Source organism: Prunus dulcis, chromosome 8 (assembly GCF_902201215.1).
Source record: "Prunus dulcis chromosome 8, ALMONDv2, whole genome shotgun sequence".
NCBI lineage: Eukaryota > Viridiplantae > Streptophyta > Magnoliopsida > Rosales > Rosaceae > Prunus > Prunus dulcis.
In genome coordinates this window covers 14,772,684-14,796,878 of record NC_047657.1, presented here as the reverse complement: position 1 = coordinate 14,796,878, position 24,195 = coordinate 14,772,684, and the positions used below count along the sequence as shown (strand labels likewise).

Genomic DNA, 24,195 nt, shown 5'->3' with positions numbered 1-24,195 from the left:
GAACAGTGGCTTCCTCTCCACACAAAGTGAATACGTATGTAGAGTATTTTTTGGGAGAGAGGGGGCTAAGGTTTTCAATTAAATCAAATAATAGGATTAGAACATTGCAATCAACATAATCTACATTCATCTCGCATATTCTCTCTCTTAGTTGTGTATTCTAAACTCATCATACTACACGTGTTATTTGTGCAGACGAAAACTATATATGCATACATTAATAACAAACTAACCTTAAATACTTTATGTAATGGTTAGTCAATAATGATTAGTCAATATCAAGGAAGACAATTTTTATACAACAAGATACCACGACTTGTACATGATACAAAGTTAGTGGGACTCTGTTGATTATTGTTGGCATGACATGATGACACCAATACAAATAAAACTTAACTTTTAAGACAAAAAAATCTTTAGGGGGTCTATTAATCATATGACCTAAATTTGGGAATTAGTGACTGTTTGGCAATGCTTATTTCGGGTAATAAGTGATTTTTAAAAAATTTTGCGAAGCCCAACCCGTTTGGTAACCTATGAAAAAATCACTTATTGTTAAAAATTTCTATGAGAGAAAGCTATAAGGGAAAACAGCTAATGAGGTGCTTTCATTTTCTGATTATACAGGAATTAGTTTCGAAGAGACGCTAAATTTAATGATTATGTGACAATTATTTTTTGATTATGCGTAAAATCAATACCAACAACACTTTTAATAAAAATTTTACCATGCACCAAACTGCTTTATCTCACAGCTGATTTCTTTCCCAACAAATCTAATAGCGATTATTTTCACAGCATAACAATGTCAAACTGGCCCTTACACAACAATATGGATTAAGCTTGAATTTTGATGGAGAAGATGTGGGTTTGGTGGGAAAGGCCATTGGTTATGTTTTGGTTGGGTACGGGGAGTAAATTATTGAACTTTTATTAAAATCTTATTGGATGTAGAAAATTTGCTGGGTAGAACAAGTAGTTAACAATTGGGTATAAATAGAAACATCCGTCGCCGTCCCAGACTCGCATCTATGCTCACTAGTCAAAAAAAGGACGAAATCAAAGTGGGCCCCAACTGCGGAGCCCACACACATCTTAAAAATAATCAGGCTTTTGCCCTGCAGTCCGGCAGACGAAATTACCCGATTGAGCCACGTGGGGCCTCCTCGTCCAATCAGATACGATCTTTTCGGACACAAACGCCAGGCCGCCACGTGTACGACCCCACCACACTGTTCCCACATCAAATCAGATCTGCACTCCACGTATGACGCGAGTTGGCCAAAAAAGCCTTGAAGGCACCGATTGCGTGCCTCTGCCTCTGCCTCAACCTCTGTTCGAAACTGCCAAATCCCACCTGGTCTTGCACTCCACAAAAGGACAATTAAGTAAAATTACGTAGTTATCTTCAAGAATATTAAACGTTTTTGCTCTTAATTAAGCAATGTTGATATACTGATCTGCACTAATCTGAAAAAAGTTGAAAATGAGCGTTTTCTGGAAGATATAGAGAGAGAGTAAGCCGAGAAAACCGTGATTTGAGAAAATGGGATTCTTCAGTACGATTTTTGGGTTTTGTGGATTTGGACTTGGTATATCGATTGGTCTTGTGGCTGGCTATTTCCTTTTCATCTACGTCCAATCTACCGATGTTCAGGTTCTCTCTTACATTTTGTTTTTTGATATAACATCCTCAATTTACCTTCGTTTTGATATATTTTACTGTTTTTTCTATATTGGGTTTTCATTCTTTTAGCTGAATTTAATGCTGTGAGAAAAGCCAAATGGAATGTGAATTGATTTGTGTCTCATTTGAATTCTCAGAACCAACCAGGCTATGATTTGTTTTGAGTTTTCGTTTTCTTGTCAAATTATGCAAGCTTGTCAAAGGCTTGTTTCTCTTTGCCATTTGGTGGTGTTGTTGATTTAGTGCACAGAAATAACAAGTTCCTTAGAAATTAATGGCTATTGGTATATATACATTTATCTTATGTGCATGTGTATACTGTGTGAGTGTGTAATGCTGCGTTCTTATATGCATTGTTAATGAGCATTTACCCTGTACTTGAGGTCTTAGATTCGATTCCCCCCTCCCCCAATATCGTTTGTATAAAAATAAATAAATAATTGGTCAGAAACAAATATGTCCTGCATTTAGGTGGAGTACGAGAGATTCTTAAGTGAGCTTCACAATCATGAAGCAAGCAATGTAGGTGCTCTGTGCTTGTTGCTGCAGTTATGACAACTCAGTACTCACAGAGGCTTGAAGCCTTTAGCACATCATGTCTGCAAGTGGGTTTTACAGAGAAAGGATATAAATGTAGAGAAAAACTGGAAAAACATGCGCAGTGTGTGTTGCATATGTTTGAAAAGTATGGCGTGCCTATCTGTGTTTGTCTAAGTCTAATTGATTGCCTTGGGTTGGCCAGAATCCCGAAATTCGTCCTTTGGTTGATCAAGATACAGAAACGTTGCAGCGGATGCTTCCTGAGATACCTCTTTGGGTGAAAAATCCAGACTATGATCGTGTAAGTAAATGTCTGTAACTATTCATTGATGTTATTTATTATGGGTCTTAACAACCTAGTGTTTTAGCACTTACACTGTTATTGATATTTTATTCTTTTCCATGTGAAGCTTGATTGGCTAAACAAATTCCTTGAATATATGTGGCCTTATCTGGACAAGGTGATTTATATTGTCTGATTGTTCTTGGAATATTATGTTTTCAATCTTAGTTTGCTTTTGTCATCTATTCCTTACTTCTTATTGATGGTTCATGGCTTTCTATTTAATTTTTTTGTAGGCAATCTGCAAGACTGCAAAAGAAATTGCAAAGCCCATAATAGCTGAGGAAATTCCAAAATACAAGATTGAGTCTGTTGAATTTGAAACACTGACTTTAGGTTCCTTACCACCAACTTTTCAAGGTTTGTAAACTTGAGATTTCACTTTAGAGTTTCTCTATTAAAAACGCCTCGTCTGAGAATTATTGGGAACTTCAGATCCAGCTTTGGCAGCTCACTGTGTTCTTGAGTTGTGAGGAGAATTTTTTTAAATAAATTTTTTTCTATTTGAGGCTAATTTATATGAGTAATTCAAAGGAAAAATAGAAATTTTTGATAGGATCCGTTTTGGAAACGTAGAATGTAAGAAGAAAAAGAAGTTCTGACTCCCCTACCAAATCAGTGAACTAGGTTTACACGAGAGGCAACTTAGATGCCGTTGTTTCTTCCTACCTACCTCTTCACTTGATTACTTATAAGTAATGGGAAAAGTGGTTGACTTAATGTTTTTTAGGTATTTTATTGGTCTTGTGTTTGTTTTTGGATATATATTCACACATACACACACACACTCCTATATTGTACATACGACGTGTTTTCCCAAGCTTGCATTTCAATTTTGCATCTTATTGGTTTTAGGGATGAAAGTTTATGTCACTGATGAGAAGGAGTTGATTATGGAACCCTCCATAAAATGGGCTGGAAATCCTAATGTCCTTGTTGCTGTGAAAGCATTTGGATTGAAAGCAACTGTTCAGGTTTATGCTCTACTTTGCTAGGAAAATGTTCTACTGTTAGTTTATTTGTATGCAGGTAAGAGAGAAACGAGAGAGATAAAGAGATATAAATGCTTCTGTCGTTGCATTATTGTCTGGTTCATTTCAGGTGGTGGATTTACAAGTTTTTGCTGCACCACGTATTACTTTGAAGCCGTTGGTTCCAAGCTTTCCTTGTTTTGCCCAAATAAACGTATCTCTCATGGATAAGGTTAGTTTTGCGGTGAAATAAATTTTTAATAATGGCATATTTGGGAGTTGGATTATCTGGTTAATTTTGGCACTTGACTACAGTATTGTAACCGCAGCTAAATAGTCCTGGTCTATTATAATTTTGCAGCCCCTCCTTATCGTACAAGTTTTACCTTACATTTAAAGTGGGCATTTTTTGAAGTCCAGATTAATATTTTACATTATTTGTTGAATCTATTTAGTGTTGGTTCATGATTTCCACCGGAATTTTTGTTAATTTAGATCGTATGCTTTCCATTACTAGTCCAATCTTCTCCTTGATTATTTTCTTGTGGTTTTGCAGCCTTATGTTGATTTTGGATTAAAGCTAATAGGAGCTGATCTTATGTCAATACCTGGTCTTTATAGATTCGTCCAGGTAGAATGCCTTTCTCTGTTTCTGTCCTTTACACATATGTATCCCCCTATTTTGTAAACACACATGCCATACATAGATTGATCAGTAAGACGAAAGATTACGGGAAGCTTAATGTTGCTTTATTTCTTACATTTTGTGGCCCCTACATTGGTGGTGGAAGTTGAATGATTGGGTCTATTTATGCAGCAGTTCATTATTTAAGCTGATTTTTCGCAAAAGAATCTTCTCCTTGCTGTGATGCTTAACAGTTTCATAATAATGGTTTTAACTGTGTTAGAACGGGGTTTTCTGCAGGAGCTTATCAAAGATCAGGTTGCTAACATGTATCTGTGGCCGAAAACTCTTGAAGTACCAATAATGGACCCAGCGAAGTACGTCTCTGCATTTTTATGAAATTTATTGTGACATATACTTTTTATTTAGTTTGGCTGAAAAACCTACTTGGACTTTGCAGAGCCTTTAACAGGCCTGTAGGAATTCTCCATGTGAAGGTTCTGAGGGCAATGAAGTTAAAAAAGAAGGATCTTCTTGGTGCTTCGGACCCTTATGTGAAACTAAAGCTCACTGAGAACAATCTTCCATCACACAAGACCAGTGTCAAGCACAAGAACCTGAATCCTGAATGGAATGAGGAATTTAACATCGTTGTTAAAGATCCGCAGTCTCAGGCTTTAGAACTTCTTGTTTATGACTGGGAGAAGGTATATTATTTCAGTTTATCAATCAGAAGTCATATGTATTGTTTTAATTATGTGTGTCTGAAGCATTTTATCCCTTATTTTAGGTGGGCAAACATGAAAAAATGGGTATGAATGTAGTACCTCTGAAAGATCTACCCAAGGATGAGCCAAAAGTTTTGACTGTCGACCTTCTTAAAAATATGGACTTAAATGATGCTCAAAATGAGAAGCAGCGTGGGCAGCTTGAAGTGGAATTGACTTATAAACCTTTTAAAGAGGAGGACATGCAAAAAGGATTTGAAGAAACACTGACAGTACAGAAGGCTCCTGAGGGAACTCCAGCTGGTGGAGGTTTGCTTGTTATCGTAGTTCATGAAGCTCAAGATCTTGAAGGAAAGCACCACTGTAATCCATCTGCTCGACTTATTTTAAGAGGGGAGGAAAAAAGGACCAAGGTATGAGGATTTTGAGAACATTTGTTAAATTTTTGTAGGTATCTTGATTTTGATTCTTGCAGCCCTTTATATACCTTCTCTTTTGTAATCTTAAATGGTTGGTCATGGGAATGATCTGTGTAACATTCAGCCTTTAGTTATTACAATGTATGCCTTGTGTAGACTTTTATGCCTAATATTATATGGTTTTCTTCTTTGGGTGTCAAAAGAAGAGAAGGGACAAAGGAGTCTATGATTCTTAAAGGAGTTTTCATACATCTTTATTCTTATCCTACATACGCACATACAAACACTGACACACACGAGGATGTATGCATCTTTGTTCTTCACTTGAATGGTGACATTAGACAATTTGATCTCCAAATTTTACTCTGAATTGGCCGTCTTGTTTTAACGAACGGAGTTGTAAAAAATGATAGAAGTTCTAAATTCTAAGATTGCTTCTTATTATGTTGATGGATTTCCCTTTAACTGTGCAGCCACTAAAGAAAAGCAGAGATCCACGATGGGCTGAGGATTTTCAATTTATGTGTGAGGAACCTCCCATCAATGACAAATTACATGTGGAAGTTGTCAGCACCTCATCAAGAATGGGCTTGCTGCATCCAAAGGTGTGGATCAAATATCTTTTTTGCATAGTATGCAATATTTACATATAAAAATGGGCAGTTATCATGGATTCTGCTGCACGTAGTTGCTGGGACAATCAAGCTGCATTTTAGTTTATCAGAAAGTATGCAACTTTTAACTTTTAGGCTAGAATTCCCTTTGCTTAAGAGTTCATGGTACTTTATTCATTTTGGTAATGTTACAATAGAAAGCAAATCATGGTTTTTGATTTGCACAATATCATAAATTCCTCTGTCATAATACAATATGGTCATGCTGCTTATGTCCGATTGGCATGCCCTTTGGAAATTCTCCTGTATTGACTGTTTTACAAGATGAAACTGGATATGCCTGGGAACACATGCTTCATTTCAATGGTTTGGGCAACAGTCATTATCTTGTTCTGCACTCAGCTTTGTGTTTTCACATCCTTGTTTTGTTTATACACCTGATGGAAACCTTTTTTTTTTTTTTTCTCTTTTGGAATCAGGAATCTCTGGGGTATGTTCAGATCAGTCTTTCGGACGTTGTGTCCAACAAACGGATCAACCAGAAGTACCATCTTATAGACTCAAAGAATGGTCAGATCCAGATTGAGCTGCAATGGAGAACTGCTGAATGAGCTCAAACTTTCTTTTTCTTCTTTTTTGTTTTCTCCCCTTTATACCCTTCATATGGAACTTGGTTCAAGATTTGAGTCTTAGCATACCTCTTGATATGGAACTTCTATACTTCATTGTCATCAAATCATATCGATTTGCTTGTTCTTCATGTAAATGATTGTAATAATCTTACAGCGAAGCTTATTGCAAAGTGAAAACATAAAATCCTTGGTATTATCAATTATTGGGTTTGCGTTGCTCATGTTTTAGCTTGGATTTGGCGTTGTTGTGTTTAATTATTTCCAAGCAGTGAAGAGATCTTGTTTTTCTTTTTATTCTTAAAAATCAAACATAGAAATAAAAGAAAAAATAAATCTTCATTCCTTACCGTGATGGGATTCGAACTTGAACGTAAAGGGCATTGGCTTAACCTATGTCTGTCTCGTCCCTCTATTTAAATGTAAATTATACATATATAGTTTTTTCATAATTTGAAATATGAGGATGAGTTTCACATACTAAAAAAATGTTGGAGAGAGGTGAAAAATTACTCTAAAGAAAATATTGGTTTTTTTTTGGCCAAGGAATCAAAATATTGGATGAGTTTCATATGGTAATAATGTGGGTACGGGTTTGGGTAACCCGTTTACCCAGCGGGAAGCAAAGAGAATTTTCAACTAGGGGCCGGGTATCACCGAGAATTTTCAACTAGGACCCGGCCCGCGAACCCATTACCCACGGCCAGTTCAGCCAGTCTAACCAACTACCAAAATCTCAATCTCATTACTGTCAGTCACTCTCCCTAATCGTTTCCTCTCTGCTCCGAGTCGCAGTAGCTCTGAGTTTCGGGCTTCAATGGCGTCACCACTCGTTGACAAAGAGTACCTCAAAGAAATCGAGAAGGCTCGCTGTGATCTCCGTGCTCTGATATACAGCAGAAGCTGTGCTCCCCTCATGCTTCGCTTGGCGTATGCTCTCTCTCTGTGTTTGTTTCCCGATAAAAAAATTGCGATGAAAAGACAATCCGAAGGAAACATTGAGTCGAGATATATATTTGTTTTCATTTCCTGTGATTTCTCAGTAGCTCAGTGTATCATATCTACACATTGAGCTTTTTTTGGTTTGTTTTTGTAAATGAAATATTTTGCATGTCATTGTTTGTGTCGATTTTGTTGAAATTATGACTGTTCTTGGATATGTGAATTTGTAGATGGCACGATGCTGGCACCTACGACGCCAAGACGAAGACGGGCGGGCCTAATGGGTCGATTAGGACTGAGGAAGAGTACTCTCATGGTTCTAATAATGGCTTGAAGAAGGCTATTGATTTTTGCGGTATGCTTGTGTTGCTTTATTTTATCAATATTTGTTCGATTTTTTGAACTTTGATCGTATAAATTGTAAAATTTACACCTTAAACATAGGCTGGGTACATGAGAAGTGAAAACTAAGATAATTGTTCTGTGTTGTGTGTGCTGATAATTTGTCCATGGGTTGTTTTTTTGAATTTATTTGTGATCTTGAGGAGTATTGTATTTGTTCTTAGATATGAGCAGTGAACCCAAATATAATTTGTTGTTTAAATAGTGCAACTATGCTACTATTGGTATTGTTTGCAATTAATAGCTCTAATCCTTGATGAAAGGGGAATTTAGCAAGTTCAGATGGTTTTACTATATTGCATATGTAGCTCAGCAGACTCGCATTGTGCTTACATTCGCTTTGTGCTTACTTTAGCTTCAGACTCTCATTTCTAAGAAAAGGGAACTACATTGAAACCGCGCATAAGAAAGCATGTATAACAGTTGTCAATATGTTGCATATCAGGTTACCTCCAAGGTGCCCTACATTTGCCAATATTTGTGTAGTAAAAATACCATTCTTGTGGCTGTTATACAATGTTCTCATCGCTTTCTTCATTTATTTATTCTTTTTTCTGGGTGCTTCTCTTTCTGGTGTCAGAGGAAGTGAAGTCTAAGCATCCAAGGATTTCATATGCAGACCTTTACCAGGTGATTATAGTTTTGCAAGAGTTACTCTTCCTATATTTTAGTTCATCCACTTGCAAATTAAGAGATTTTACAAAGATCATAAGAGTTTTTTCCCTTCAATTTGTTGGACATAGCGTGGATTCTTTAATGAAGATACTGATTAGGGGACATGATTACTTGTACTCTCAGCTTGCGGGTGTTGTTGCAGTTGAGCTGACTGGAGGCCCTGCCATTGATTTTTCTCCTGGCAGAAAGGTATGTTGTGGTCAATGGTCAGTTATTTCAAGAAACATAGCTAGTCTCCCTATCATTGTTTTTCAAGTTTTCATTTGCTTTTTGGTCCTTTATAGGATTCAAAAATCTCTCCTAAGGAAGGACGACTTCCAGATGCTAAACGAGGTCTATTCCAATCTGCAAATTTTATTTCACCCTACTTTAATGTATTGGTATTCCGGTTTGCTTTATATACTAGCATCTTGATTGAATTATAACTCATAATTGGGATTTCTCAATTATCCCATGCTATAAGCTGCTTTCATGTGACAACTCAACCCACTTCCCCTTCCCCCCACTCTCTCTTCTATCTTTGTTAATGTATTTAAGCATGCTGAAGTTGTTACGCTTGCTTCTGTTTGCTTGCGTATGATTTTCAGTTAAATTGTTTGGAAGATGACAATTTTTTTTCCATAAAAGAGAGTTGAATTTCTTGTTGGGTTTATAGGTGCACCACATCTGAGGGAAAAATTCTACAGAATGGGGTTGTCTGACAAGGATATTGTTGCACTATCTGGGGGTCATACACTGGTAATTATTCCTTCTTGTTTGCATCTATATATGGTCTTCGTTTGTATTTGACAGACATGTTTACTCTCTGTCATGTTCTGTGGTCATAGGGAAGGGCACATCTTGAGAGATCTGGTTTTGATGGTCCTTGGACTAAGGAACCTCTGCAGTTCGATAACTCATACTTTGTGTAAGACTTTTCAACATGGGTGTGGTTATGAACAAGGATTAAAATATCGGCTATGCAGATAATTTTGGGCCTCCAATTTACGGATATTTCGGGGGATATATTGTTATCGTTTTAGGTATTGGGAAAAAATCAACAAAAATGACAGATGTAGGCATTGAAACTCATAATTTTGGTGTAAAACTTTGATAAATGTTATGTACATTATCAATGAATGTATTGAACAAATAAAACTCAAAATTTACTAATAATAAGATATACATATGATGAAATATAAGTGGTATGTAATGCGCGTTAATGAAAAGTTTGAAAATAAAATGTTGATTAGAATGAATAAACCATGCATAAATCCATAGTTTGTTTAAAGATAAGTGTCCATGTACATAAATAAAGAGCTCCTATAAGGTTCAAACAATGAGGAACAACTATCTAGATTCATACAATAGTCATACCAAGTCATGTAACCCGAGCAATTTGTAAGCCATGTTTGAACGTGGTGCACATAGTTCTCTCTTCAGCTCCCTACTGTCCTCTCATATATGGGATAGTTAGGATCAACCCAACTAATAAGTCCATAATCTGTTTCATCATCTTGAGCTCCATAACTAGTTCCACTATGTATAATCAGACATGACATAACCTTAGCCATCATAAGATTCATTTGAGTTAGTACTAGGTCTAGTTCCTATGCTCATAGATCCAAAACTAATCGCCATGTCCTCTTCAGATGGATTGGAGGTATGTGGGCAATGGACTGTGCGTAGATTCTTCATATTAATAAATTATAGGGTTATGAGCAAGGATTAGCTATTTTTGGGTTTCAATTTGCTTCAATTGTCTTCAAAACTTCTGAATTTTTTTTGGGTTTTGTTATGGGTATCGGGAAATATCGGGCATATCGGCAAAATATTAGGGATATCACACTTATCGGGGATATATCGTCGATACAGGGGAAAATATGGCCTTACCCCCCAGTATCGGTGTCGACCGTTGAAAGTACCGATATATCGGTGTATTGGCCGATATTTCAATCCTTGGTCATGAACATGCATTTGTACTCATTATGCATTATGCGCAAGTGTCTATGGTTATGAACTTTCATTCGTATTCATTGTTGATACCAGGGAACTGTTAAATGGGGAATCAGAGGGGCTGTTGAAACTTCCAACAGATGCAGCTTTAGTGGAAGATCCTGAGTTCCGTAAATATGTTGATCTGTATGCGAAGGTAATTTGGGTTTGGGCTTGTTCAGTTCTATTTTTCTATGAAAAAATGTTTGGGGAATTTTTCACTGCTTGTTTATATTAACACTCTTGGTTCAGAATTCTTAGAATTACTTTAGTCCTTGTTATTATAGAAGCTGGTTGCTGCCCTTACGAAATAATCAAATGTGGCCTTACCCATGTTCTCGTGGTGTATATAATCTGATCAACTGATCAACCCTGACACGCCAACCACTTGGGAACTGGTAAATTTAGTTCAAACCGTTTATAAGATGCCTTACTTCTTATATTTCCCTGGTAAGTTGTAAGCAATCCTATAACAACAGGTTTGGGCAGATTGAAAGCTTTTTCTTTCACCAACTTGCAGTGGAGCTTACTCAATCCTATCATCTCTCCTTGCTTTGTTCTATAAAGTTAAAAAAAATTGTTATTTTCCTGTGAATTATGCTTTTATGTAAAATTGACATCAATTTGGGCCGGGCTTTTCTCTGAATTGATTTAACTGATACTGGGTTAGATCAGGCTCTTGCTCTACTATGCAGTAACACAACACCTCTTCAGATGATTGTGGCCCCTTCGAAGCTGAGGCTAATTTGGCTAAGTTTGACATTTGTGATGGGTCTTGAGGCAGGAACCATTTGCAGTTGATACCAAACCCCCAATTTGGTGTTTGGTTGAATTGATTAAACTTTGTTACTTGGCTAGTGATGCACATGAGAAGGTTTGGGGCCTGGCCCAACTGGGGAGACTTAACTCATGGAGATGAGTTTTAAAATTAAAACCAGGGGCATGATGTAGATGGTCTTCTCTTGTGTTGTCTGGTCCTACTGTGCATATTTATCATATTATTACAATAGTTTAGCTAATATGGTGGGACGGAAAATGCGAGGACGGGAATCAATACACCCCTTGAGGCATAGATGGCGGTGAATGTTTACCTTGAAGTGGGACGCGGAGTGGGGACGGGACCAAAATTTTTTAGGGCAAGGCTGGGATAGTGAATGCGATCCTGACTATATTGTGTCTTGTGCCATCCCAATGCTTTGATGTTTCCTAAAATAAGATATCTTTGTCTGTTTATATATCTGTTTTCTTTTGACATTCCTTTTCTTACTTACGTAAATTTGGCATACGGTGCAGGATGAAGACGCATTTTTTAGAGATTATGCCGAATCGCATAAAAAACTTTCAGAGCTTGGGTTTACTCCAATCTCCTCTTCTACTAACACAGCAAAGGACAGCACCATACTGGCACAAGGTGCAGTAGGAGTTGCAGTTGCTGCTGCTGTTGTGATCCTAGGCTACTTGTATGAAGCTAAGAAAAGACTGAAGTAGACTTGCTTAGCCAATTACCTTGTTTTTTTCTTTTTCAGCTGGAGATTACCTTGATCCCCTATGAATAAATGACATTGATTATGATTATAACTGTTGGTTTTTCTTTGGGTTTAACCGAGAGGTTTGTATAACAAGGAGGATTGTCACATGCCTTTTCAGCTTGGTAGCTAGATTGGTGTAGTAGAAAGATACTAGTGAACTTTTTCTTCATTTTGAAGTAAATAACATAACGCACGGATTACTCTTTCAAAGAAAGCGGATTAACGTATGCATTCGATTGTTAGGCGTACAGATTACTTCGTTTCCTACTGTAATACAAACATGCATGCATCTGGGGCTTGTGTGCAGATTTACAAGCACTCTACATTTGTATCCTGGTGTGCGTGTGATGTGCTAGGGATCTTATTATTCTTTATACATTGCTTAAGCTAATTCACTCTGGTAGCTTATCCGCTTCTTTTTAGACCCTTTTTTTAGTGCCATTTAGGGGCCTTACCTATCTAACTCGAAACAAAGTAAAATCCCTAAAACAAGGTCAGTCAGATTGTGATAGGAAGATGGAAGATGGCGTATCAGTCAATGTGACAGCTTGGTGGCAAAATGGGTCCCTATGACAGCCCTACGCCATAAAACTCATGAACTGAGTTGGGTCCAGCATTTCAATTGATGCTGGGATACCCACCGTTGCATTCTCGTTACATGTAAGTTCCACATGTGTTCTTATCTATGAATTGAGTTGCAAAATTTTAAATTAATTAATTGTTTCAGAAATAGACGTTGTCTATATAAAAAAAATGGTACCAAATACTAGGAAAGTAATTAGGAGGAGGCCATTTCAGAAGCTTTATCTACCATGTGGGTCATTAAAAAATAGACCCCCTCCCCTGCGCTTAAGGTTGAGAGAGCCCCACATGGGGGGAGGGAGGGCAGCCAAGGAGGTAGGTAAGAGTTTTAGGACAGCCCTCCACTGTCCTATACCTAAGCACATGACCTCCACGTGTTGGTGTGCTGGCTCTCACCATACATAATTGTCATACAAAATTTTGCCGATCTAGAGCCATACCCTCCTCCTCATAGCCCCTTAAACCCCATTTACCTAATTGTGATTTGATTCTTTTTTTCTTCCACGTTGATTGTCTTTCTCTTTGCATTGTACATGTGCTAATGTGGGCATTTTGTTGGAAAAACCGGTTGCAGACAGAGACCATTGCGCTAATCTCTGGTGTCTACACACAACCTAACAGATTTCAATCATTGAGCTCAGTTCGTTAAGAGTTTGGAGATTTATTTTTACAGGTACATTCAATAATGCAAGTTACATTTGGTTTTAACTTTTTTGGGGTTTTCTCTTTTTGAAAGTTACATACAAACTATGTGGCTTTAATGCAAATAGCCGTGTTTGAGACAGTATATGCATCAACAGTTGAGAATCGTCCACTTATGCTTATGAGCCGTGTTTGGGACAATATATGCATCAACAGTTGAGAGTCGTCCACTCGCACTCATGAGCCGTGTTTGGGACAATATATGCATCAACAGCCAAGAGTCATCCACCGCGCTCAAGTGGCTTTATCATTTTCTCTTAATGCATAACATATGGATAAGGCTATGTGGGTTTTGTGAGGGAAAGAGAGAAGTACCTTGTGGGGAGGAATGAGATATCATAAATCATGCCAAAGTTCAACATCAAGAGTGAAGGCAAGAGGAAGTTGGACTGGGTGCCATAGGACAGTCAGAAAGGATGAAAGAAAAGAAAAAAAAAAGGTAGGTGAAATACACACACAGATAATAACACAAGTGGACCTCTCTCTCTCTCTCTCTCTCTCTCTCTCTTTGAAAACAACTTCTGCCCATGATCCTTAACTCCTACCATCCACTTGAAATTCATGATGAGAGAGAGTGCGTGTATGTGTGGTGTGGTGGTGGGTAACAAATAATAATAATTTGCAAATTGGAAGGGGGAGGAAGATAACAACAAAAAGGTAAATCAACCTTCCCATCCCTAACCCTACCCCTTGTTGCCTAAACTTGCACCACAAGGTTGGGGGAAAGGAAAAAAAAGGAAAAGTGGAGGGTGAACCAAAGCCCACATACAACTACAACCACACTCATTATCTTTTTCCTTTTCTCTCCTTTTCTTCCATCATCCTGCCCTTGAAACCCAACTTCTAACCTTCTAGAAGCCCTCACTCTCACTCTCTCTCACATGCATCACCAATAGAATAAAGAACCACAACTACCCTCTCTGTACTCATGCACAAGAATAGCCAAACCACTTGTGACATTTCTTCCCAAAAACCCACTACAACCAACTTATTAAAATAACAAGCCATTACTTTCTAAACCTAGCTCACTTCCATCTCTGAGCCCTGAAATATTTTGATTTAGTACAAAACCCCCAATCCACATATATTCAGATGGGTCGTATGTAGAAAAACTTGTAGAAACGTGGATAATATTATTTTACTATTCTCTGTTAATCACAAAATGTCATATATAAAAAAATTATCACGAATAACATATTATAATTGATCAAAAATAACAAAATAATATTATCTCTATTTCATATAAGTGTTTCACATCCTCGTGACAATACATGGAACCAACTCTGAGGCATTCAAAATGTTCAACTGTGGGGCAATAGAAACCAGTTGAAAGAATCAAAAATTTGCCTCGGGACAAATGACAAAGTACTCAGAGAGCTGCAAGAAATAGGCCAGTATGATCAATTCACTTGGTACCAAGTTTACCAACTACACCATTAATATTATATACCATATGTTATAATATAAGTTCCATGTATACGTGTAATTATTGTATATGTTGTCTGGGCGAGTTTTGAGAAGAGGGTAATTGGAATTATTTAATCTAAAAAGTTTTGAGACATGAGAAAAAGAATGGCAGAAATCAAACCATGTCTTTGCCCCTAATTTAATTTATTTTTTTGATGTGATTTTATATTTATATTACCTTACTTTTACACCTAACTGAAGGTTACTCGTAGGGCCGTAGTTAATGTCCCTTTAACTTATTATATGTGATTGATGCCATAATAATATCATCAAGTTAGAGAGAGAGAGAGAGAGAGAGAGAGAGAGAGCTCAGAGAGGCCACCAGCCACTCCCTCTAACCTGTCTCACCAACTCACATCTAGAAGCAATTAGGGCCCCTTCTCTCTCTCTCGCTCTCTCTCTCTCTCTGGGTCAAAAGGCTATAAAATCATACGCCAATTCCTCGCAAGGGCCGGCCTTTATGTTGCAGCAATACAAAAAACAAGGCCTCCATTTTCCACCTCCACCTCCACCACTACTTCAGCTGTAGCTAAAACCAAAAACACAACATAAAACAACAACAAAAACAACAACAGCTCTAGCTGCTCCTACTTCTTCTTCTTCTTCTTCTAAAAAGTCTTTAACTTTTTTTATTTATATAGTTTTTGATTAAATGGGAAGATCTCCTTGCTGTGAAAAGGCTCACACCAACAAAGGAGCTTGGACCAAAGAAGAAGACGATCGCCTCATTGCCTACATCAGAGCCCATGGCGAAGGCTGCTGGCGCTCACTCCCCAAAGCTGCTGGTCTCCTTAGATGTGGGAAGAGTTGCAGGCTGCGTTGGATCAATTACCTTAGACCTGATCTCAAACGTGGCAATTTCACTGAAGAAGAAGATGAGCTCATCATCAAACTCCATAGCCTCCTCGGAAACAAGTAAGCCCAACAAATCATATCCTCTGTTTTTTGGAACAGAGTTTTTGCACTTTCAAGTTTTTGAGTTGTTTAACGTTAATGGGTTTTGTTTGGATTATGTTACAGATGGTCTTTGATAGCTGGAAGACTACCTGGAAGAACAGACAATGAGATAAAGAACTACTGGAACACCCACATAAGAAGGAAGCTTTTGACCAGAGGTATCGACCCTACAACTCACAGAGCACTCAATGAGGCAGCTCAGGATTCTGCTACCACCACAATTTCTTTTGCAGCTTCTGCTAATATCAAAGAAGAAGATCAAAAAAGCAGCATTATTAATGGGCTTCTGGGCAAAGACTCAAAGAAACCAGTTCAAGAAAGGTGCCCAGACTTGAACCTTGAGCTCCAAATCAGCCCTCCTTGCCAGCCACAACAACCCAGTGAGCCTTTGAAGAGTGGAGGTAGGGGCGTTTGCTTTTCTTGCAGTTTGGGGCTTCAAGATGCAAAGAATTGCAGCTGTGGAATTGACACTATTGGCAGCAGCACTACCAGTGGTACCACCAATGTTGGTTATGATTTCTTGGGCTTGAAAAGTGGGGTTTTGGATTACAGAAGCTTGGAGATGAAATGAGACTGGTTTTTCAGGTCATGAAAATATTGTCATATGTAGTTGGGGCTGAGTGGGAAGAGAAAATGAGAAAAAAAGAGATCGCTTTGGCTAATTATATCCCTTGAAAGCTCTCTGATTATTTTCTCGTTTGCCTCTAATTTTTATGACTGTTAGTGAATGTTAGTATAATACCAGTACAGCTGATTGATGATGGAAATGTCTTTGATCCTTTACTAGAATGAGTTTGTCTGCCCAAGGCCAAGTGTTTTATTATTCTATTTTATTTTATTTTTTTTATCCGTTTGAGAGGACAAATTGGGATTTGTCAGATTCATACCAGATCTTCAAATCAAAAGGGTTAATGCTAGCTAGGTTATGGTGGTGGTTGTCACCAGCAAATTTAGGTAAGGGTTGGTAAATAATATGAGTTCCTATTGGCTTCTTTATGCACTCAAAATAAGAGGTTGCTGAGATTTTTTTTGTATTTTCTCTTCCAAGCACAAATGATCACTCTACAATGTTCTGTCAAACAGAAACTTTCACATGAACACAATAATGTAGTAGTCAATTCTTAACCCCACCCTTATTGGCAGAAAAACTTGAAAGAAATGAGGATATTTTTGTTTTGTTATTCTAGACCAATTACGCTATGCCAAGTAGAAAAGTTATCACAAGTCGTGGTATAACGTGATTGATTGGGAATAGCAAAACAATATTATTCTCGTTGCACATAAGTATTTCTCTCTTATTGGAGATATTCAAAAAAGCATATTTCTTTTTTTAATTTAAATTTTCAATATCCTGCAAAATGGTTTTTATATTCAATGTAATATTTCAATTCACAATAATTTTATCATATTTTGATTTTTGAAATAATACTTAGATTCTTTATTGGGGTTTGTCTTTTTGTTGAGCAAGGGATTGAGTTTCATTTGAAGGAAATGGATAAGCTCTGAGAGGAGGAGAAATAAGGAAGATAGGGGTGGTGGTGGGTAACCAATCACTTCTTTAGTTAAAAGGCCCCAAAAAAACCTATTTAAAAAGTGTAGGAAACTAACAACTGTCCGTAGTGTACCATCTCTCTCTACCAACCTCCCAACTTTAATTATCAAAGCCTTGATCCAACCTACCATACTCTTTTATTGCAGATGGAAACCCTAGCTAGATTTGGGGCCCTTAATAATTTGATTCTTCTTTTCTCATTATGCACAACACCCACCATTTTTTTTTTTCCAAATAAGTTTCAAGGGAATTCATTCTATGAAGTTTGAAGTAGTAGTGTACTAATTATCACCCTAATTACCAAATTTGGAACAAGCACGAAACTAAACCCCATATCCCACCACCCCTTCGCTATTGATTTAGTGACACTTTTCTTCTATACCTACATATTAGTACTGGGTTTCAGAATCATTATGATTCATTCTTCCTCTGTGTTTACTAACACATGGATATAGAATGATTTCAATTCCTTACTTCCCCTACTTTTACTTATATCTAAGGAATGAAAAATTATGAGGGTTCCATGTTAAAATCCATAATTAAATACCCTCAAAATTAGGCATCAAATCAACTAGGGGGAATAATTGATCTGATTCCTATTGCTTATTCCCTTATTCTTCAGTTCTCCGATCCACGAGTTCCTCCATGCCAATATTAAAAGATGTCTTAAATTTGAATCCTCCTTCCTTTATTGATTTTAAAAAAAAATTCATATATCTCATAGAATTTTTTAACCATTTGAATTGAAGTCAATAAAACCTTCAATGAATATTGTGTAGTCTTATTTGCTTGAATGGCATAATATTTTACTCTATGACAAGAATTTGATTCTAGTCTAAAGGTATTCCTTTACTTAATCTAAAAAAGAAAAAAAAACCTTTCATGAATTTTTTCAAAGGATTTGTCCTTTTACTACACATTATGATATATTAGATGAAAAATCAATTAATATAAAATGTAAAATCATCGTCTAGTAACATAACATGTCATTATCTAAAACAAAAACATATCTCCTATATATATTTGAGTTACATTACTATCTCCTATATCTTAGTTGCATTAGTTTATAACATTGCTTTGGTAATATTTGCTTATAGGTTGGTGCTACCAGCTACCTTCATTTATATATGTATATTGGTGGAATGATAAATTAATAAACAATATGGAATATTTTGGTTGAATTATGAAACAAGAATTCGGTGATTATACAGATTTAAAATTTATTTCATGAATTTAAGTCTCTGCTAACAAATTGATTACACTTGAAGAGTCAACTCTTTGCCTTTTTTTTTTCTTCTTTTCTTTTGATAATTATTTAAGTTGAAGGCCTCAAACCTTGAAGAGTCTGCTTGATTGCCGATCTGTCATCTGTGCCCCAACAACTTGTAGCTCGAAATGTTAGGTCCAAATTTAAGGGACCATAAGATTTTTGAATTTGGCATGCCACCAGAAGAATTTTGAAGGCTTTATTTGTTGAAAAATTTGTCAACTTTTACCTATTTTCCTCTTCTTTTTAGGATGACAGAGAGTCTTTCTTTTCATTTTATCATTTCAAACTGCACCTAAGACTAGGAGTACATGTATGCCCAGATAGTTGGAAATGAAGATGCAAATAAACAATGCTATGAAAAACAATTGGGTTTAAAGTCTTCGTGAACTCTTCTTAGTGTGTTTATATTCTCACGCTCAAGTCTAACGTCAGAAAAATCTAAATATACCAAAATTTATGAACACACCCTGTTAGAGTTTGAAACGAATTTAGTATGTCAAGATTATAAATGTGTTTAGCGTGTTTATCAAGTTGTAATTTTCTCATGATTATAAACTGGATCAAATGTGTGCAGTCAATGAGATTCATATATCCACCACCCAATTTTTATCGACAAGCATTTATTCATTCAAATGGTTATGTATGTCATTGGGGTCCAACCAGAACGACAAATTCAAATTCACATTATTAATCATTGAAATAATTATTAATTATATACTAATAGAGTAATTAGTATCATTGTGTTATGGATGTATTAGCAACGTAAATATGTTTTAGTTTGGAGATGAGTGCAAAACAAAAACAAATACAAAAGAAGCAGACAAAATGATAAAGCGCAATCTCCCAAAGAAGAAAGACTCGCATTTCCCAAAAGCAATCAAAGGGTCTCAAGACATAGATGGTCATGAGCAAAAGGACACACCAGAAAAATCCAAACAACAAAATACCACAAGTTTTATTTATTTTTTTTTATAAAAATTTAATGGAAAAAACAATGGCCCTTCCCTCCCCCCACATAGAAAAGGAGCCAACTTTTCAACCCTTTTGCTACTTTGCGTTTTCTTTTTCAAAGGTGTTAGGTAGAAGCATCGGAAGCTTCCATGGAGATATTTATGCCGAGAAAAATTGATTACCAAGACTTGTTTTAACTTAATCATTTAAGCTCTCTCTCTCTCTCTCTCTCTCTCTCTCTGTCTCACACACACACACACACACACTCAATATGGTAATTATTGTTCCACCTTATATTGTTAATGGGTTCAACTTCCACCAACATCATATATGCATGATACATATATATACATATGTGGGTTTTTTTTATTTAAAAAAAAAAAATTATAGTGGGTCCTCTAGGTTTTGTTCTAGATCTTGAATTGGATTTTACTAAAATGGCCTTAGGTAGGGTTTCAATTATTAAACAATTGTATTGAACATATGCAAACCTTTAGTTTGGTGGAAAGGTATTATTATATCCCAACTGTTGTTAGATCACAGCATGTCCTACTTTTAATGACAAAATAATGTGCAAGTTATATGAATATGGATTACACATGTGTGTAAGGCTAATAATGATTTCACATTGTATGTTCCACATTGCCCTATCCTTCCTCCTCCTGTCCCCCCCAAACCCCAATAATACAAAAGTTATAATCACATTTTACAAATTATTTTAAGAGTGGGGGTTGGGGAAATTTGGCATCACAAAGGTTCAACCAGCTAATTATTATGTTAGGGTTGAAAACATTGCCGAGAGCTGAACAATTAAGGTTCACTTCTCTTGATTGATGCTAATTATTAAATTCATGAATTACGTTTTTTACTTAAGTTTACACGCCACCGAAGTGCACTTACATATATAAATTCAACTTCTTTTTTTAATTAAACTTGATTCAAATTATGAAATGTTAGTTTGACTAAGGAGTATATAGATAGGTTAGAGATGCTGCAATATTGAACTATTAAGTCATTCTACAATTATGTTTGATATGAATCTTTATTTTTGTTTTTTATAAACGATTTAAGTTGTGTTATACCGTGTTGCTCATGTTTTAAACAATCAACCCATTTAGATAATAACCTGACTCGATTTACACTTCTACCTCAAATTGAGTCAACTCGCACTTAATTGGTAAGTTGTTAAAGTTTACAATCGCATTATGAAAGTGTAATCAGGAGTCTAATGACTAATGACAGGTTTGTAAATTTGTTGATGATGAAAGGGCAAAATAGAGAAAAGAAAGCAAAGGGTATATTATTTTTATTTTCTATTTATGAAAAATAAAAAACAGGACAGCGTCTCTGTCCAACACGCTACCAACTCCCCTCGTTTCGGGCAGTAGTTGGCAGCCGTCCGACGTAGGCTCATGTGCGCGTTGCGGCGGTGGGTCCCCACCGTTCACTCAGCTTGTGGGCCCCACGCCTACCCTCAACGACAATGAGTTCACCTAATTAATTATTTAATATATTTTGCCCCATTTCTTTATTCACCTTTCCTTTTCAATTGTCATTTTCTTAATCTTATTATTTTTTTAAAAATAAATCCCCTGACCTAACTTCTTCTGATCCTTCCTTCCTTTCCTAATCAAACATTAATGTTGTTTCTAAACTTCTACTTAATATTCGAAGACAACAAAAGTTAAATTATTAACTAGAAATCAAGAACATGCACCATGATACACAAATAACACCTAACTGTTTGTCTTCCCTTGCATGGCGATCGCATGTTACTTTATTTTATTTTGTAATTTTTTTGATACGTTATCGAATTGGGGATTCGAATACAAAAATTTGCGTGTAGAGATAACCGCTTTAATTACTTAAACTACAAACTTCTTAAACGATGACGTGTTCATCTGTCCAAATTCTAGATATTTTACGGAAGTTTTATGCAAAGCCTACTTGCGAATCTTAAAAACATACAAATTCTTTTCGAGAACATGGGAAGAATATTAGTACTCCTATGGCTATGAGCTTTTTGTACATTTGAAATGTCATGCTTATTAGGCAACTAGGTTATAATTTGTCGTGGCTTCTTTTTGTAAGAATATAATATACGAATTAATTTGCGTGTCCTAGGATCTCTATTTTATTTTTACATGGGACTTCGATTGCCATACAGAAAACCTAACCCTTACCTGCTGCTGCCGCTGCTGCCATATTCGTGCTATAATAATATATTTTTATATTTTACAGATGCAAAGTACCAATAATACATTTGGACTTTTGCAAACTCTGACATGAAGTGTTGGTTGGGTTGGGTCGATTTTACAATGCGTGTAGACTTTTATTACATTAAAGGACATCGAAGTTTAACTCTAATTTTTCACTAAACAAGAACTTAATTACTCATAATTTAGATTATGAGAGGTAGCAATGTGATGCCCATGCTATTGGTATTAAGGTAGTCTAGCGGAAATTTGTTTTTAATCGAAAGAAGAGGAGAGTAAGAGTCGAATTTTTAATGTACATATGAAAGTAAATGTTTGGGATTGAGAACATATCTTAATTTTAGTACTAGATATAAAACTCCCACAACAAAAGTGGAATATTTTCCGAAATTCCTCAACTCTAAAGTAATGTTATAATTATTAGATTATAGAAAACACTTGTGCTTGAAGATGTGGTTAACTAAAAGAACAAAAATCTTTCCTTGTTAATTTGGAGTGATCATTTGAAACGAATAATGAACGAATGGTGCGTAGGTTAAGAAGCCTGCGCAAGATAGCTAGAGTTGAGCTGGTAGGAAAAGCAACAAAGTTTGGTGAGTTGCAGAGAGCTGCATGATTAATATTAATGGGATAAAGAAGCACACACACAAATACATAGGATTTTGGGGGAGAGAGAGAAGGCAAAGAGATATGAATCAAAATGATAGTGTGTGGCTGAGATGCAGGGAGGCTGAAGTTGTTGGGTGGTGGTCGCTTGGTTGATGGCGATGGATTCCAAAAGTCCATCAGAATATCAGTCAACTTTATGTCGTTTTCACCTTATATCACCCTTATTTTCTCATGAATTTAATTATGGGGTCCTCCTCCCTTCTTTCCCTCTCATCACCATCTTAACCCCATGTCATCCTCCTCATTCATAAATCCCCCAACCTGCCCTACATCTTCTTCTACCCAGCTTCATCTTCTAGTAAGATAATAAATAAGAGATAATACTCTTTTGTTTCTGAACTGTGTTTTGGTACTTCAATTCGTTTTTGAGTCATTTTGATACTCCGATTTCTCTCACGTGTTCTAATTTAATCATTCAATAACACTTTCATTGTTTTTTAGAGGATATAATTGTATTCATATTGACGAGTTTACCCTTCAAATATACGGAAAAAATTTGACAACATAACACAACATGTATGATTGTCGGATAAGAAAACAAAATTGAAAAAGTGAAATTATGGGTACCCCACATTGCATTAGATAATAATGATTTGAAGTTGGGTGCAATGGAGGGTGGGTTGATGATAGTATTTTTCTGATTAGAAATCCTGGCCTGTGTGCTTCTATTGGTAGCTTACCCATTTGGATCAAAGATATGCTAAGTAATGTGAGGTATGCGTCAATTGGAATAGGACATATATGTATGTATATATCATGTCGCATAATTATTATATATTGCTTTTTATCCAACAAAAGGGAAAGGACAAAAATAAAGAGAGTGAGCAAAATAGTAGGTAAAATCGTATACAGGGCTTCCATGATTGCCTATAAAAGATTGCTTTTGGAAGACCAAACGAATGGGTAGGTGTCGAAATATAATTAAATACATAACGGTGCATTATTTTATCCATGCCAAATTTGAATATAAACAATGCTTCAAACAGAACGCCAACAATATTAACCCGATGTAAAAGAGCTTTAACTTACAAATTAGTGTTTTTTATATTCGAATTTTATAACCACGGGGCTCTCTAAGTCTCAAATTGTTGATGTAAGTCAATTTTATATGGATGCATAGGCATCACATATTTCTTTGTCCAGATAAAATAAATTTAATGTTTATTGGTATGATTTTAATTAGATAGGATAAGCTGGTAAAAAAGAGGGCGAGAGATCCGTGGGTGTGACTGATATTTGTCAAGAGTTGGGTCAAGCGGTCATTATGATTGTTTAGACTTCATGCTCCAAACTTCGAACAAGTTGTTGTATATTGTATGCCCCAGCGCAGCTATAGGGGTTTTCTAGTCTTTAATGTTCTAGTAGTGTTATTGACCTTTCTAGACACTTTTATGACTTGGTTGGTATGAAATTGTAGCCATATTCGATTAATCGTCAACCAATTGCGTGTGTTGATTCTGATTATTGATGTAAGTGATGTATTATAGACTTCACATGAATAAACGATCAAGATCACGTCACGCGTATTTGCTCGATTGACACATTCGATTGACCTTAACAACACTCAAAAGATCCGAAATAAACAAACTTTTAGGGATTGGGTAGGGTAAAAATTTGCTTATGCTAAGCATGTATTTGAGTTTCACAAGCAAAATATTCAAAGAGGAACAATTAATGGTAACCTGTCAAGATGGTGTGGCCAGGCTGGTTTGGTGGCTTGGCTCCAAAGACATTGATCACACAAACTTTTT

At 36.3% G+C, this 24,195-nt stretch overlaps 3 protein-coding genes across 3 annotated transcripts; all 3 read left to right on the top strand.

The window, feature by feature from the left end:
* Positions 1–1,301: 1,301 nt before the first annotated feature.
* On the top strand, positions 1,302–6,780 carry LOC117638236 (synaptotagmin-1-like). The gene is made up of 12 exons (XM_034373369.1): positions 1,302–1,657; positions 2,430–2,528; positions 2,638–2,688; positions 2,807–2,930; positions 3,426–3,544; positions 3,672–3,773; positions 4,098–4,172; positions 4,467–4,543; positions 4,627–4,873; positions 4,957–5,307; positions 5,787–5,918; positions 6,407–6,780. The coding sequence occupies exons 1-12, from the start codon at positions 1,547–1,549 to the stop codon at positions 6,536–6,538; spliced, it is 1,620 nt and encodes a 539-aa protein (XP_034229260.1). The 5' UTR covers positions 1,302–1,546; the 3' UTR covers positions 6,539–6,780.
* Positions 6,781–7,262: 482 nt separating this feature from the next.
* Positions 7,263–12,288, top strand: LOC117637594 (L-ascorbate peroxidase 3-like). Its single transcript, XM_034372523.1, has 9 exons — positions 7,263–7,486; positions 7,729–7,853; positions 8,481–8,530; positions 8,699–8,764; positions 8,860–8,908; positions 9,231–9,313; positions 9,403–9,482; positions 10,604–10,706; positions 11,843–12,288. Exons 1-9 carry the CDS (start codon positions 7,374–7,376, stop codon positions 12,035–12,037), a joined length of 864 nt encoding a protein of 287 aa, XP_034228414.1. The 5' UTR covers positions 7,263–7,373; the 3' UTR covers positions 12,038–12,288.
* A 2,859-nt stretch (positions 12,289–15,147) lies between these two features.
* Positions 15,148–16,609, top strand: LOC117637533 (myb-related protein 308-like). Its single transcript, XM_034372443.1, has 2 exons — positions 15,148–15,744; positions 15,850–16,609. Exons 1-2 carry the CDS (start codon positions 15,482–15,484, stop codon positions 16,355–16,357), a joined length of 771 nt encoding a protein of 256 aa, XP_034228334.1. The 5' UTR covers positions 15,148–15,481; the 3' UTR covers positions 16,358–16,609.
* The last annotated feature ends 7,586 nt before the right edge of the window (positions 16,610–24,195 follow it).